The sequence below is a fragment of the Aythya fuligula genome, chromosome 18 (genome assembly GCF_009819795.1).
Source record: "Aythya fuligula isolate bAytFul2 chromosome 18, bAytFul2.pri, whole genome shotgun sequence".
NCBI classification, from domain to species: Eukaryota; Metazoa; Chordata; class Aves; order Anseriformes; family Anatidae; genus Aythya; species Aythya fuligula.
In genome coordinates, this window is record NC_045576.1 from 6,937,343 (window position 1) to 6,952,113 (window position 14,771).

General features: G+C 44.5%; 1 protein-coding gene and 1 non-coding gene across 5 annotated transcripts in view; both read right to left on the reverse strand.

Annotated features, from left to right (window-relative positions):
* Nucleotides 1-969: 969 nt before the first annotated feature.
* On the reverse strand, nucleotides 970-1,041 carry TRNAT-CGU. Its single transcript has one exon. It is a non-coding gene; the product is annotated as a tRNA-Thr (tRNA).
* An 11,729-nt stretch (nucleotides 1,042-12,770) lies between these two features.
* RAB11FIP4 (RAB11 family interacting protein 4) overlaps nucleotides 12,771-14,771 on the reverse strand; it is a 116,295-nt gene continuing 114,294 nt past the window's right edge. For all 4 annotated transcript variants that reach the window (XM_032199498.1, XM_032199495.1, XM_032199497.1 and 1 more), the window contains one exon: nucleotides 12,771-14,644. In XM_032199498.1, coding sequence (XP_032055389.1) covers nucleotides 14,528-14,644 — 117 coding nt within the window. In that variant the 3' untranslated portion in view covers nucleotides 12,771-14,527. The remainder of the gene's footprint in view (nucleotides 14,645-14,771) is intronic.

The window sequence follows — 14,771 nt, forward strand, 5'->3', positions numbered from 1 at the left end:
GCCTTGTTAAAAACATACTGTCCAACTGTTTGGTACAAACCTCCCCAAATACCTTACGCACTCACACTTCCAGTACCTACTGAGAAAGATAAACAGCCTCCTACCCAGACGGTCCCAGACTAAGCGTGGCACATTAAACAGCAAAAACAGCTTTTTCCAAGCATCAAAGGAAGCAGCTTTTTTTTTTTTTTCTTTTTCTTTTTTTTCCCTCTCCAAGAGGCTCCTCAGCTCTTCCCAAATATCTGGCTATTGTGATTTTGCAATGAAATGACTACTCTCTACATATTTTAAGCTGCCTGGAAGCAGCAATAATCAAACTGATGCTATACAGAGCCAGCAGAAATGCCCTTGCACACGTGTAGAGCTTTGCACTGGTTTATGCGCTAAGAACCAAGTAATCAAGGCCAGTTCTGGTGTAAATGGCACAACTGCACTAAGCTTTTCATGGTTGTATTCGTTTATTCCAGGATTCAGCCTCCCTCTACCATTTAAAGACTCTGCCTACGAGAATTACATCAAACCCAGCACCTTTAAAGACAGCAAGAGGGATTCATCGCTTCCAAGCTCACCAAACACTTCCTCCACAACGCTGTGTTGCCAACATCAGCTTTACTTAACTGTGATTCACCTCGTTCGAGACACCCGTCCTGCAGCAAAGCATGGAGAACGCCTCCCGCACGAGGTGACTGCTGCTCCCTCCCCACAAACGCGGTGCTCAGCAGAGCCGCGCTCACCGCGCAGGATGCGGCCCCCCTGCTCTGCCGCTCGCTCCTCTTGGAGCACAGCGGGGGTCCGGGGGGGCCTCTCCCCGTCCCTGGCCGGTGCACCCCGGCCTGCCAAGCCGCAGGAACTGCTGGGTCGCCCTCCCTCCCTTCTCCTCGGGGCCGGGAACAAAAAGCAACCGCCAAGCGGGCGGCATTCGCGGCTCCACGCCGCGAGGCTAGCGAGCAGCACCGCGCTCCCTCGAGCAGGCACGGACGGGGTTCGAACCCGCGATCTTCGGTTTACGAGACCGACGCCTTACCACTTGGCCACCGCGCCTGACGGGCTAGCAGCAGCGGCGCGCAGGCAGTGGAAGGCAGCGGGCTGCGGCCCCCCCGGACCGGGGGCGCCCCCGGGCACGGAGCGCTGGGGCGGCACCGGCGGCGCCGTTCCCTCGGAGCCCGGCCCGGGCACCGGCACCGGGAGGACCGGGGGTACCCGGCCAGCCCTGCCCCGGGTGCCGGGCAGCCCGGCGTGGAGCTCCCTGCCGCTGTTTTCACGCTTTGCTCCGGTCTCGTTATCTTCTGCCTACGCAGGCGAAGCAGCATAAATCGCATAGCATAAATCGTAAAGACGGAACGGTTCCTCCTTCGGGTTGCCGGTTACCAAGGATTTGGACTCACGGCTAGCACTTGGTTAAAACCCAGGCGGTGAATCAGCTCCTGCTTTTGTCACCGCTGGCTGTAGGGCAGGAGGGAAGAATCTGAAGGATGTGGGTTTGAACCATTATTTAGCTCTGCACTGGAATTCCTCATTCTGATTTCTAGTTTTCAATCGTTGCTGGACTGCATAAAGCAATCTAACAATCCCTGACTTACATATTTCTCCTGGAAAAAATACCCAAATAAACCAAAGCACAGTAAAAGCCTGCTGCCAACCTGACGTAACATAACAGCTCTCTTTACACGGATGAGCTGGTAACCAGGCACCGCCGGCTGTTTGATCAGATCTGGGTTGCACAACCTTTATTACATGAATGCAAACTGCATCTGCAACGTGCTCCTTGCACAAATAAAACACACGAGGTCTGAACACCTCATTCGCGGGAGAAACAGTTGCTTTCCTAAGAGTAAATCCCATCCTGAGCTGTTAAAAACAGTATAAAGATTGTGTCGAGTATTTCCAAGCAGGTGTCTGACACCCAGCCCTGCTTTTCTGATGCTACAGTCGCTTGGGAAGTAGCCCAGCGACATCCAGAGTAAAAAAGCAGGACGAGAGGAGCCGTGTGGGTTGCGGAACTCGTGCTTAAAAGCCACGTCCCGCTTTTGAAAAGTCCACGTCCCTGGACTTTGCTTTTGGGGCGGCTGTTCGGAGGAGCAGCAGCCGGCTGCGCACACGGGGCCGCCCGCGCTCCGCCTCCCCGCCGGCTCCCGCAGAGCCCGGCCGGCCCCTGCTGGGGGAGCGCCCCACTGCAGCCTCCCTGCCGAACCCGGCGCACGCTTCAGCAGCGTTTCCACGAAGGAAAGGCAAGTTGCATGCCGTGCCGCCGCTTTGCTTGCGGCAGCCCCTCCGTTCTTTGCTCGCACAGCCAGAGCTCGGCTGTGTTTCAGGGGAAACGCTGAGGGGCAGCTCGCCCAGCAGCGGTGTTGCACTGTAGAAGCGCTGGGGCAGGCTGGAGGAGGGCTGAAGGGCTGAGGGTAATTCTTGCCAGCTTCCTTCCAGGTTTTAAATAAAACCTGAGCACGGTGAGGAAAGCCAGGCGGCGGCCATGAGAGACAGTGTTTCGTAAAACACAACCTGCAATTTGTGTTGCAGTGCACCAGTGAAAGAGCAAGCCCAGGAGGTGGTAAGCTCATACCTCATTTGGTAACACAGCCTGGTTACCTGCTCTTCTGTCTTTCTGTTCAAAGCAGTCTGTGCTGGGATTTATAGGCCAGGGCATCAAAATATTAACCACCAGCTTCTTATGGGTATATTAGCAAGCTAAGGCACAAAGGTCCAAGTGTGAGGGAGTGAGTAAGGGTTTAAGCACTGTGACAGAAGACACATTACCACTGCAAAGTAATTTTAAAATGACCATTAACCCAAATGCTTATCATTATACAGCTGGAACAACGTTCAATTTACTAGTCATGTGCTCTAGCCCCCGCTTTTTTTTGCCTAAAAGTAGCAGCTATCTCAAATAACAAAACTTACCTTGAGTTATGCAAGCTAGGAGACTCCCTTCTGTATCATGTGGGTCAAAAAAACATTTAGAACAGAGCAACACATCTCAAACCCCTGCCTCCAGACAGAAATTCAGGGAAATGTTATAAATCTGTGTCACCTAGAACAGCAAATAGTAGAGAGAACAGAGCAAGGGAAAGCATCAAAGTCACAGCTCTGATACTCACGTGCTAACAAAACACATCTGCCAAGACAAGACAAGGAGATCAGAGCCTGCTGCCAGACTACCAGAACTGGCCATTGCACTCACTTGGTGCTCACACAAGCTGCATTTCCTTTTTGTAAAGGCCCTCCTTGCCACCATCCAAGTTTCCAGGGGGCAGAACTCCTGAAAACTATTTTCTGCTCTGCTACTGCATCACAGAACCTCTGTCTGGCTTCAAGATTCCTTTTCCCCCTCCCCTTTCCACCAAAGATAGGAGCAAGATAACAATCACCTCCCAGGGAGTTCTGAGATTCAGTTCCTGTTTGCAAAACGACCCAAGGGTCTGGGCTCTCAACACAGTAAGAACAGTATCATTTGTTAGAAACTGTTAGAGGCTTTGAGATACCTGGTGTTGATGTATTCCTATCCCCACAGTAACAGCTGATTTATTTTCACAGTGTGTCTTTCTTGTGAACCCCTGTGCAACTGATCTGGAAGTAGGTCAGTAGTACAGCATGTAAGCCTGAGTTGCTATCCAGATTTTGGAATAAAACTACTCCATATCTCTTTGGTAGAATGGTCGAACATACACAGCGGGGTGTTTTGTTTCAGCCTGCTGTTATAAATCTGAATATCTAAGGCCTTACTGCTGTAAGGAATGTGGAAACAGGGAAGCCTGAGAAGATAACACAGAGGTTGCTCCATGGATTATTCACACCTTATCTTTGTTCTGATTTCCCGAATGTCTGTACCTGCTGGGAGAAAAGCTGCCCAGCCACCACATGGAATGATATTGTAAGAGGCATACAGCAGGTTTAGAAACTACTGACAGCCGAATCAAAGCAGTTTGAACTCTACGATCACTTAGGAGCACCAAAATGTTTTTTTAAAGTAAGACATTTGCCCTCCAAGGCTTTTCAAAATTCCCTTTTTCCCCTCTCCCTTGTCTTTGAGCCCAGAGGGAGGTAGAGAACTCATGAAATTAGACTTCCCAGATTTTAAATAATACATCACAGACATGGTTCTCCTCTGCTGTACAGTGTCCATCATCATTCATAAAGGTATAAACCAGTCATGTTTTTGGGTCCCCCTCAGAAGGGCACAACTGACCTTTTTCCAACTGGCAGAGGAGTAGCCCAAGTGTAGGAGCAGTGACTTTTCAGGAAACAAATCCTAAACCTGCTGGAAACTCCATCCTGTGGCCACGTTAGCGCAGACCTTGCTGGTGTTACAGGGCCGAGCAATGGTTTCCCTGATGCACCGCCAGGCAGGCCACACAGGGCTGCTCGGGGAGATGCTTCACCTGAGTCCCCCCCTTACCCCTCAGAAAAGCCCCAGTTTTCCCAGTAACGGGCACCATGGCACTGGTGTAGGCTGAGGGGGGCTGCACCTCCATCAGCTGTGCTTTCCCAAGCTAATGGCCCCATCCTGGACCCCTTTTTTCCACAGCGACACCTGCAAGCACGGCCCCGGGGCCTGCTGCCCCTGAGGTGACGCCATCACTGCACCGAGCTTTGCCAAGCACGGCCCTGACCTAAACTGCCTGTCCCTTGCTGGCATTTTTAATTTTATTTTTCACTCCAGCAGTTAAACAAAGACCAGAGAACAAGCCGGAGGGTCTGGCGACTCAAAAATTAAAAAGTAAAAAAAAAATTACCTCAGCACGTCGGTTGAGGGGGCTGCTGCGCAGGGCGACGTGGTGGCTTCTCCGACGGGGCTGGGCCCGAGTGGCGGCTCCTCCGGCCGGGCCGGGCCGGGCCGGGCCCCAGCAGGTCCCGGGGCTCCCTTTCTGTCCCTGCCACCTCCACACACGGCTCTGGGGGCGATGGTTGGCGAGTTGGCGACGGCCCTGGGCCACTAGCCCCGGCCCGGAGCCACTGGCCCAGAGCTGCTGCCCCCGGAGGCCTGAGCCAGGAGGCGGCCTCCCCCGCCCGCCACTCACTCTCCCCCCAGCCCTCGTTAGCCGCACGGCTCAGCAAGTAATGATATTTAAGTCAGATTAAAAAAAGCTGGCCCAAATCCCACCAACAGCTCACAGCTGGAGTTGCCATCAATTGAGAAGAGGAGGCCTGTGGGTGGAGAGATTAACACATCGGCCCTGCGAAGCTTGAGCATTATGTACCCAACAAAGCTCCTGGAAACTTAACAGAGTTGCGGCTGTCTGATAAAGCGTGTACTGAGACAAATTCATTCCCTAGCGACATCTGTGTAACTCGGCCAAAGCTAATGAGTTTGGCATTTGGGCAAGAGCAGAGCTGTGCAATCTTTTTAAAACAAGTGTAGACATAGAGGTGGGTACGCGCAGCGTGCGCCAGGGACTCAGGGTAGACAGGGAAATCAAATCAGTCACCCACCACAGACAGTTTTTTAATCATGCAGGGAAAGCAAACAATTTATTTACATATGTTTGTACAATACAGGTACATGAGAGGATCCACATTAGCAAGGACAGCTTTATTGTCCCCAGAAAGTATTTCAAGAAAATACAGATTAAAATAGTGTAATGGCACATTGCAACAGTATTGACATCACTTCACTTGTGTTGTAAATTACAGAACAAGATTAAAAATAATCATTTGCCATTTTTGCTGGCTTTTTTTTTTTTTTTCCTGTAACAATGGAGTGAATGGACTTTGCTCAGTTTCTTACCAAGCAGCCTTTGAAGTAAAAAAAAAAATAAAACCACCTCCTTGCTTCTAAGGCAGCTTTGTGGTCTTAAGTGGATGCCAAATTTAGTTTAAAAAATTCTCCTCCATGAGAACAGAACATTGTATTTTACAGATCAAAACCTTGGGTCTTTGAGTTTTTAGAGGATATTATTCTTTTTTTTCTTCTTTTTTTTTTTTTTTTTTTTTCCTCTTGTGATTTAACACTATTTATTATCTCACACCATGTTTGCAGGCTGGTGAGTGAGGCTTATCAGGTATTGATAAAATACATGTGAGAGAGGGAACAATTCAAGCATCTGACCAGATGAGGGGGTCAACACTCAAGAAATGAAAGCACCAGCTCAAGAAGAGGTTGGTGGGAGGGAAGGACACTTCTAGGACCAGGGCCCTGGTTGCCAAAGAGTTACAGGTGGCCCAGTCTCACCTGGAATCTGTTTTGCTTCCCAAATGCTGCAGGGGTGTTACGCTGTAAGTCCCAAGGGAGGTTTATTCTGCAGCTGCTAAAATGTGAAAAGCAAGACACCCAATTTCTCACATCTGCAAGTGGAGGTTAGAGATAGTTAATCATCTGTGCAAGAAATTCCAGCCCTATTACCTTCATATTCTTAACACCTTGCACTTTCAGCTGTGCAGATCCAGTAAAAGCTGCCACAGAAGCCTGGAAGGGAACAGAAGTAGTAATCCAAAGCATTTTACCCTAAGAAGGAGGGTCTATAAATTGGCACTGCTATTTCCCTTTTGATTTCAATAGGCAAAGTAAATCATTCACCCACTCCCACAAAAATAATCCCAGAACTGAAATTAAATGGGCAATGTGTTAAAATGAAGTTCTTGTCTGATGTCCATTTCAAGTATAGAAGGAAACAAGTTCTCTATAATGTGAATAAAAACCATAATCATCAAGGCAGGACCTTAACATACATCTAGATGTTTTATTATTTTGAATTTACTGAAACTAACAAGTGGATAGAATTGGTCTCGTAGTGATACCAGAACAATAAATCCAGGGAGTGCGTGTCACACTGACTTATAAAAAAGAGACCAGCCACCTGACACAACATTTCTAAAACAAGACAAAGAGCTGCTAATTATGTTAAACCCCATTTGCTAAGTTAGAACATGACCTAGTGCTTCTAAAAAAAACCTGTACAAAATGAGTATTTTTTACATCTCAGGCACATGAATACAAATCTGATCTATTTTATATATACACACATTTACATTACATGAAAATCAGAGATGAAGATCAAATGAAAGAAGTGTATATAAAAAGTACCCCAAAAAGCAGATGAAACATGAAAAAATGTTCTCACAACATAGAAGTGAAAGGCACAAGTACTAAAATGTATAACCATGCAAAAAACTGAAGTACAATCTGTGCAACAAAGCAAAACAAATGGCTCCCACAATTGATTTTACAGTAATTCTCAAAATATCCCAGTATTTAAACATACTGTAAGTGCAACATTTACTGTCCTGTAGCATATTGAAGTGTTCACATGACATGAAATTCTCCCCCTTCAAATTTCCTTTCTCCAAAGCCAAAATAATTTAGCTAAGGATAAGGTGTTAAATAAAACGGGGCTGATGTTGGGTAGTGTAAAAAGATGACTGCTCCAACTATCTGGGTGGAAGAGTAACTGCAGCCCTTCTGCACCCATTACTTACTGTGTATTAAACACAGGTCTGCCAGAGCAATCACCTGCCTACCCTTTTGCCAGGGTTGAACAAAATTTCAAGACTTATGCCAATACACCAAACAGAAGTCTAAGGAAGGCAATGTAACACTGTGATCTGGCTCCGCTCCGTCACAAACTACGGTACAGTGACCTGACTTGCAGATGTTTCTGTCTGAAGGGGAATTGGTTGTCTCTAAGTTATGCTTGCTAGGCTAAGCTATTAAGTTTGTGCCTTGCAAACAGAGTGTACAGTTACAGCATGCAATTGGATAGCTATACAGAACTGAGGTAAAGCTTATAGGGACAACCCTGTGCTGCCTTACCTGGATGGACTTCAGTCTTATTCACCCTATATGCTTGCATATCATGGTAATCACAATTTTGTCATGCAGATGGGACACACCTTGTCTTCAGGATCACAAAAGACATGTAGAGGACCTGCCTGGTATAAAGCCAGGGCTAAAATTCTTCTCAGTAACTAAAGCTATACTGAAGCCAAGAATACTGTGTTTGTCCCTCCCAGCTGCTCAACGTAGCTACCCCATGGCACATAGATACTCTGACAGTGAGCACCGTGGCTGGGGTCAAGACTAAGAGTGTACATGTCAACAGAAAATATTCTGGGGGAGGAAATCCACAAAGAAACAACTCTTGCACTTTAGAGCACTTCCCAGTACGTTATTCAGCACTGCCTATAAGCTGCAGACTCATGGCTTGTTAGAGACATTGGGACTGAGACTCAAAAAAAAGTGAATTGTCAGGATGTTACAACTGATCTAGAAATTTTATCAGCAACTCACAAAGTCACAGCCTAATATAAATAAAGCTGAACCAGAGCTGTGTGAAAAGCATTTGCAGCCTTATCTCTATGCTGTCTTTTTGGACAGGCTAGTCAAAGATATTCTAACAAGGCAGCTCACATAGGTGAGATGCTGTAGAGGACAGCTTATGGTTTCAGCCACGGTGGTTGCACCACCTACACCACCACTCATCATCACTGTCAAACAGTGCTAACCAAGGAGCAGCAATGGACATAAGAGTTCAGATAGGAAAATCTCACTAGGATGGACTTAGTCTAAAAAAGTACAAGCTTTTTTTTTTTTTTTTTTTTTTTAGATCTTGAAAGCATAATGGAGATGGGACTTCCCTCTGAATCTCATCAGTGGCTGCTCCCTGTTATGATAGAAACATAGTGAAAGCAACATCTTCATTCACCACTCCCCTGCAATGAAGGGGCAGTCCTGTGTTCCCCAGACAGCCCATTGCATCAAGGGGGTGAAAGCTGTCCAAGAAGCACAGGAGTGAATCCCACTCTCAAGAAGGAGATTTGAGCCTGTCTAATGCTTTTCCTGAAACACAAACTCAGCACAAAATTCCCTCCCAGACAGATTACTATTGACGTTCACAAGCCATTGATAACTGAGCTAGTCTGTGCTAAGGGCTCACACATACTCTTAACTCTCAGCAAACCTCAACTTTGTCCCTCAGTGATGCAGGAGACTGAATGACCACAGATAAGATCTCAAGCGGAAATAAAATATGATACAGACATCAGTACTGGTTAAGGGCAGACAAGTGAGGTTCCTTTGTGGGACAGCAAGTAAGGCTTCAAGGTTTGTGGGGGTTTTGTTTTTTACCTTTTTTATTTTTTACCCTTTTTATTTTTTTCCCCAAGCATAACAAAATTCTTTCCTTCCCTTTTTCCTCTTTCTTTAGCGACTATAGAAAACAAAGGATGGGAGGCAGTAGGTGAGAATTTTCTCTATATCTCTGTTGATTTCTTTAAAAGGAAAATAGCTACTCACAATGAGGATTTCAAACCTCTTCTAGTCACTATATAATAAAATAACCCTAGTAAATATAATCCACAGCTCAAGTTCCGCCTTGTTGTGTGCTAGACACACAAGCCTTTGGTTAAATTATTGAAATATTTTGTTTGCAGTGCTCAGCTGAACCCACATTCTCTCCTAAAACAGAGAACAACCACAGAAGCCCCAGCAAAGTCTCCCTCTGTGCAGAACAGAACGCTTGCAAGGACTACACGATTCAGACTATGGTACACAAAGTTTCATTAAGTAAGAACAAACTCACATACGCCACATGCTTTAATAGCAAATTGCCTCGGAATCAGTATTTTGGATTGAAAAATACTGAGAAAACAATCCCAAGGAAGCAGTCAAGGAACAAATTGCCAGCAGCTGTTGAACAGTTTATTTCCTTTCAAATCAGCTGTGGTACATAACAAGTCGTGCTTTCTTGACAATGTTCCTTGAGTAACAAATGACATAAGAATATGAGCATTGCTGCTTACACTAGAACCAATCCAGTAACTGCTCAGTTAAAGTTTGAGTCAGTTTTCACTGAAATCAATATAAGCCAAGTCACTGATTTGGCAAGTGTTTGATCAGCTGCTACTTCCTTCCTTTCTTGGAAAAAATCCCTCAGACCACACCATACAGTATTTGTTTTAAGAAAACACTGTAGGTATATTCACTGCCATCAAAGAAGAAAATAAAGGATTTATTTGTAAATTCTAGTCCTTAGACTCATCCCACGCCATTAGCACTATGATGTAGTCTGCTGAACAGTGACTGATGTAGCAGGCCACAATCTATGTTTACATATTAGCTTCCAAACCCTCTATTACTAACTGGATTAGAGTCTAAATACAGTAGGCTAAGATCTCTGGAGAGTAGAACGGAGCCTTGTTGGATTCAGAGAGCAAGATGTTTGTTGATACACATCTTTGAGAATTAATAATACTGCATTCAATTGCCTACAGAGCAGGCTGATGAACATCCAAATTTCTCCCAAGACCGTAAAAGGAAAGTTGGCAGCAAAAGTGTATTGATTTTTTTTTTTTGAGACTTGCTACAAATCTATGTATTAAAAACTCCTTTAGAAATAGATCGGATGGTTAGTTTGTCACTGTCGCACTTCAAAGCACAACAAGTTCTCCAACAGCCTGAGTCTTTATTAGAAGTTATTAAAGAAGCTGAAAAATGCTGTTCTAATGTCAATATAGTTTGAATCAGCACCAGACTCTGAAACCAGAACTAGGTAGCAGTTGAAGGCTGATACTTGGAGTGAAGCAGCCAGTATCAGAAAATCCTGAAAGACCACATTTCAGGATTGCAGGAACTTTAAGTGCAAGTTTTAAGAGAGAGTTTTCCACAGTAGCTTGTGTGTGTGATTAGCCTGGTGAAGGACTGCTTCTAGCCAGAAGCAAGTCATATTTTTTTTCCACTGTACAAAAATACCTGCAGTGGTTTGCAACTAGTTTGACCAGAGTATCACTTAGCTTTTCAGAATCTACAGAAGAAAGAACTAAAGAGCAGATTAAAATATAGTACCTTGGAGTGCATTTACATCCCTGAGGGTTAAATGAGAAGCATGGTTTTAACACAATGTTTATTACGTTTTAGTATTGCTAGAATGAGATGATACCATATTTCTGTTTGATATTATCTATCCAGGAAAGCCAAACCATTATTCCACCAAGCACAACACTGACACAGAGGCAGGCTGTGATTCCCCAGCTTGCCTGTGAGCACAAAGTAAGATGACAGTAAAGATAAGACATTTATCAGAGATTAGACACTGAAAACAGTGCCTTCCTATGTCCCAAATCTCCCTTCTATTCTGCCAATATGTCTGTCTGACACTTGATCAAAACATGCATTCTCTGGAAAACTGGTATCCAATTACTTTTCTTACTGCCCCGGTGACCCACCAAAGATGGTCCCTTATTAGCAAGTTACCTTTATTTCAAAAAACTTGATGACTTATTTTCTGGGATAGAAGGGTTCTCCAGGGCTTGGACTGCAAGATAAGTTGGTCTAAAGTCTGTAGTTACAAGGGAGCTAATATTAGACTCAGTTTAAAAAAATCAATTGCTAATTATTTTTATTAATTTTATTTTCTTACTATTTCCTTAAAATGTATCTGCAAATGAGATGCCTCCCCCACCTCCAACTCATTACTTGTAAAACACGAGAAGTGTCTGGATATGTATTTGAACACTATGGAAAGCAGTACCACACCAACAGACCCACAGGAGTGGAAAAGCAACTCCTTTATGCAATAAAACAAAGCTACAAACACCACCAACATGGTGGTAAGACAAATCTTTTCAAATTCAAACACTGCAGAGCAAGGAACAGCTTTTAAATTCTAAAGCAGCTGGGTGCAGAGCTCAACTAGAAGTCCTGCAAGTCTTCATAAAATTCACTGCTGGGTACCCTTGGTTAGTGTGCCATTTCCAGCGTTTCAGGCAGATTTAGTGACCTTTAGTCACTACTGGTAACCACTCATTTCTTACGTGTAAGTACCTGCACAGAATCCTGGATATCACTACAATCACATCTTCTTCCATTCAAGTCCATGGACTCTGTAGTTTCAGTGAAGTATGCCGGGTGCTCTGCATCCCCAGTGCTCGGCATAATTTTCTGTTATCTAGTCCTCAACACTTGCTGATGTTTGACCCTAACAGGAATGGGTTTTAGATGATTAACATTTTGAAGACAAGTCCAGTTTATGTCAAAATATTTAGGGGAAAAATATTCAATCACCAGTCTGACCTGCAACTGCTTCGCTCATATTTCAATCCACCGTGTGGGGGCAGGACAGAAGTGTAACTTACCAAGTACAGTTAGCTCCGGTAGCAGGGCTGCTGGCTCACCCAGCCCTGCTTGTCACAGATTAGCAACAGCCACCTGACAGCTTGAAACAGTTCTCAGCGGCCTACAAAAAGAGCAAAGTCCTTGGCACAACCCACTGACATCACCATTCAGATAGAGTTGTCATCACTGAATTGCAGGTGAAGAGTCCTTTTGGCAGGGATCTGTAGGTAGCGCCAGGCTGGTTTAACCATTTCTCTCCTACCTGCTGGGTGGCACATCCAGAAGCAGCAGTAGCGGGAACAGTGCCTACGTGGGGGGGTGTCCTTGGCATTCCACCTGTTCCTCCACAAACAGAAGCTGCTGCAATTTAGCACAGAACATTTCATACTGTCCCCAGCTGGTAAAGGACTTGTCCTTAAATCCCTTCCTCCTGATTACCCTATAGCCTCAGGAATCCAGCCCTAAGACATTATTGTTTGAACAAGACTAACGTTTCTCCCAGTGCACTGAAGTCCTATCGACACCTGCGCATGCTGGGATGTTGCGTCCCATGATTATCCCTCTGGTCCCTTCTGGCTTTCCAGTTACTTTACACCTGCCTAATGCAGATACATAGAAACAAATTTATTTTATTTTCTTGCCTTCAACAAAGCCTGATTTCAACATTCCCCCCCCCTCCCTTTTCATCACTCCAGTAACATATCACTGAAGGCAAGAGCACAGAGACTGCAGAAAAATATATGTATATATATTTACATCCGTAACTGAATACATACCATATGTATTCAAATCCCGAAAAATGCATCACATATACACACCAAGATACATCAAGAGAATACTAGGGGCGAGACAGTGCCAACAGCAAGAAATACACAGAAAAGCACAGTCATTGCTACTGTAACATTCTTCTGGGGAGTGTATTCAATAGAGGAAACATCTCTACACACTGGGAAAAAGCCAGATACTTGGGCCTATTTTTCTGTGTCAGTTGGCATCAATCTAAAGGAATTTGAAGTGTGAAATTTTTACTTAAAAATATGCATGGAATAATTTATATTTTTAAGCATTCAACTATCAGCCAATTTCATCAGCTTCTTTTATATAAGCTGCAATAATTATTAATTAAAAAGGGCCTAGCCCTACAGTACACAGATCCAGCTAAGGAAAACACAGGCACGTGTTGAAGTCCACCCCTCTTTAAGGCAGCATTTTAGCACACACTCAACTTTAAAGCTTTTGTTCTGTCCCACTGACTTCTACGAGCAGTCACAGTACGCATTTAAAGTTAAGCACCTGCACAACTGCTCAGTAAATCAGGATGTATTCCCTATTCAGAGCCTCAGATACGCACATGTGTACTCAGTCTGGATTGGTAACTTCTGCAAGACCAAGCTCTTTTGCTTTTTACTGCCCTAGAGGTAGAAGTCACTCCATGGCACACTTCTCTGCAGCGCTGTGTTAGGATGGAGATGGTCCTCCCTACAGCTTGCCCACAAAAGGTCACTCAGTCACTCCAGAGTGCAGTGTCTGGAAAGCAACTTATCACCTGATTTCAAGGCCAGCTCCTCCTCCCCAAGAAGTGGGCTATTTCATGCAATTTTTCCTTTTTTTCTTTTTTTTCCTTTTTTTTTTTTTTTTTTGGTTAAGAATTGGCATATTTCTTCAGTGAAATCTTTAAAATTAAGGTGTAGGATCCCAGAATTCATATCAATGGCCCATAATAAACCCCTGAAAATAGGGGAATAGATTTGAAGAGCTTCTTAGCCTCAATGCTACAGGGACCCTGGCATAAAACATACACATGCGTGCACACACACTAAAGAGTGGGTTGGCTCAGAACATCCCAAAACAGGCTCCAGAGTGATCTTCTATAAAAAGCACTTTGTGCTGACAATGGCAAACAAGTGGATGGTGATTTTACATAGATAGCAACAATTCAGCAGTGTCTTCCACTTCTTTCACACACTTTGTGTCTCCCCTTTTCCCCAAATTTTCTTTTCCCATGTGTGGTTTAAGTAATAAAGCTAAATTGAATAGGAAATTACACAGTCAGCACCAGTCAGGAACTGAACCTGGGTATGTTGATCGGTTTGTGGTACCCAAATTCCTGGAAGAACGAAAGAACAATTCCTGCTCCTAAAGTTAGGGTCACATCCATATGTTTCCATTGTCTTTTTTACCTTTACAACTAGAGGTAGAATCATTTTGTCCAGTATCTAAAACAGCATGATCCAGTTATATTGTTATTACATTAATATACAGTAACTATCTTGTCACAGGTATTGAAAGTGCATGGAAAAAATCTAACCAAGCCAATTCAACGACAAATAACAGTGTACCAAACATCATATAAACACACCCGCGCACCCACACTCACACGTAGTGTATATATATATTTATAGATTTACAGTATCAGTGTTGTTTAGATCCAGTGGCATGTGCAGAGATATCAGGCAGTTGCTGCTTTTCCTTTTTGTGTTCTCTTCAATTCTTTATTTCCAAGATAGATGGGTTGTGATCTAGGATTGCCAAAATGATCTTGTCCATATACTGTCGCAATCTGTAATTTATCTCTTCCTGTTCTTTAAGGGCTTCCATGAGCTGAAACACATTTCAAAGTTACTCCTCCAGCACTGTAACTAGTTTACATAATGGCATGAATTTAGCAAGGCAAGAGACAAGTGCCTGCTCAAGATCACCATTACCTTATCATTACCTTATATGACAG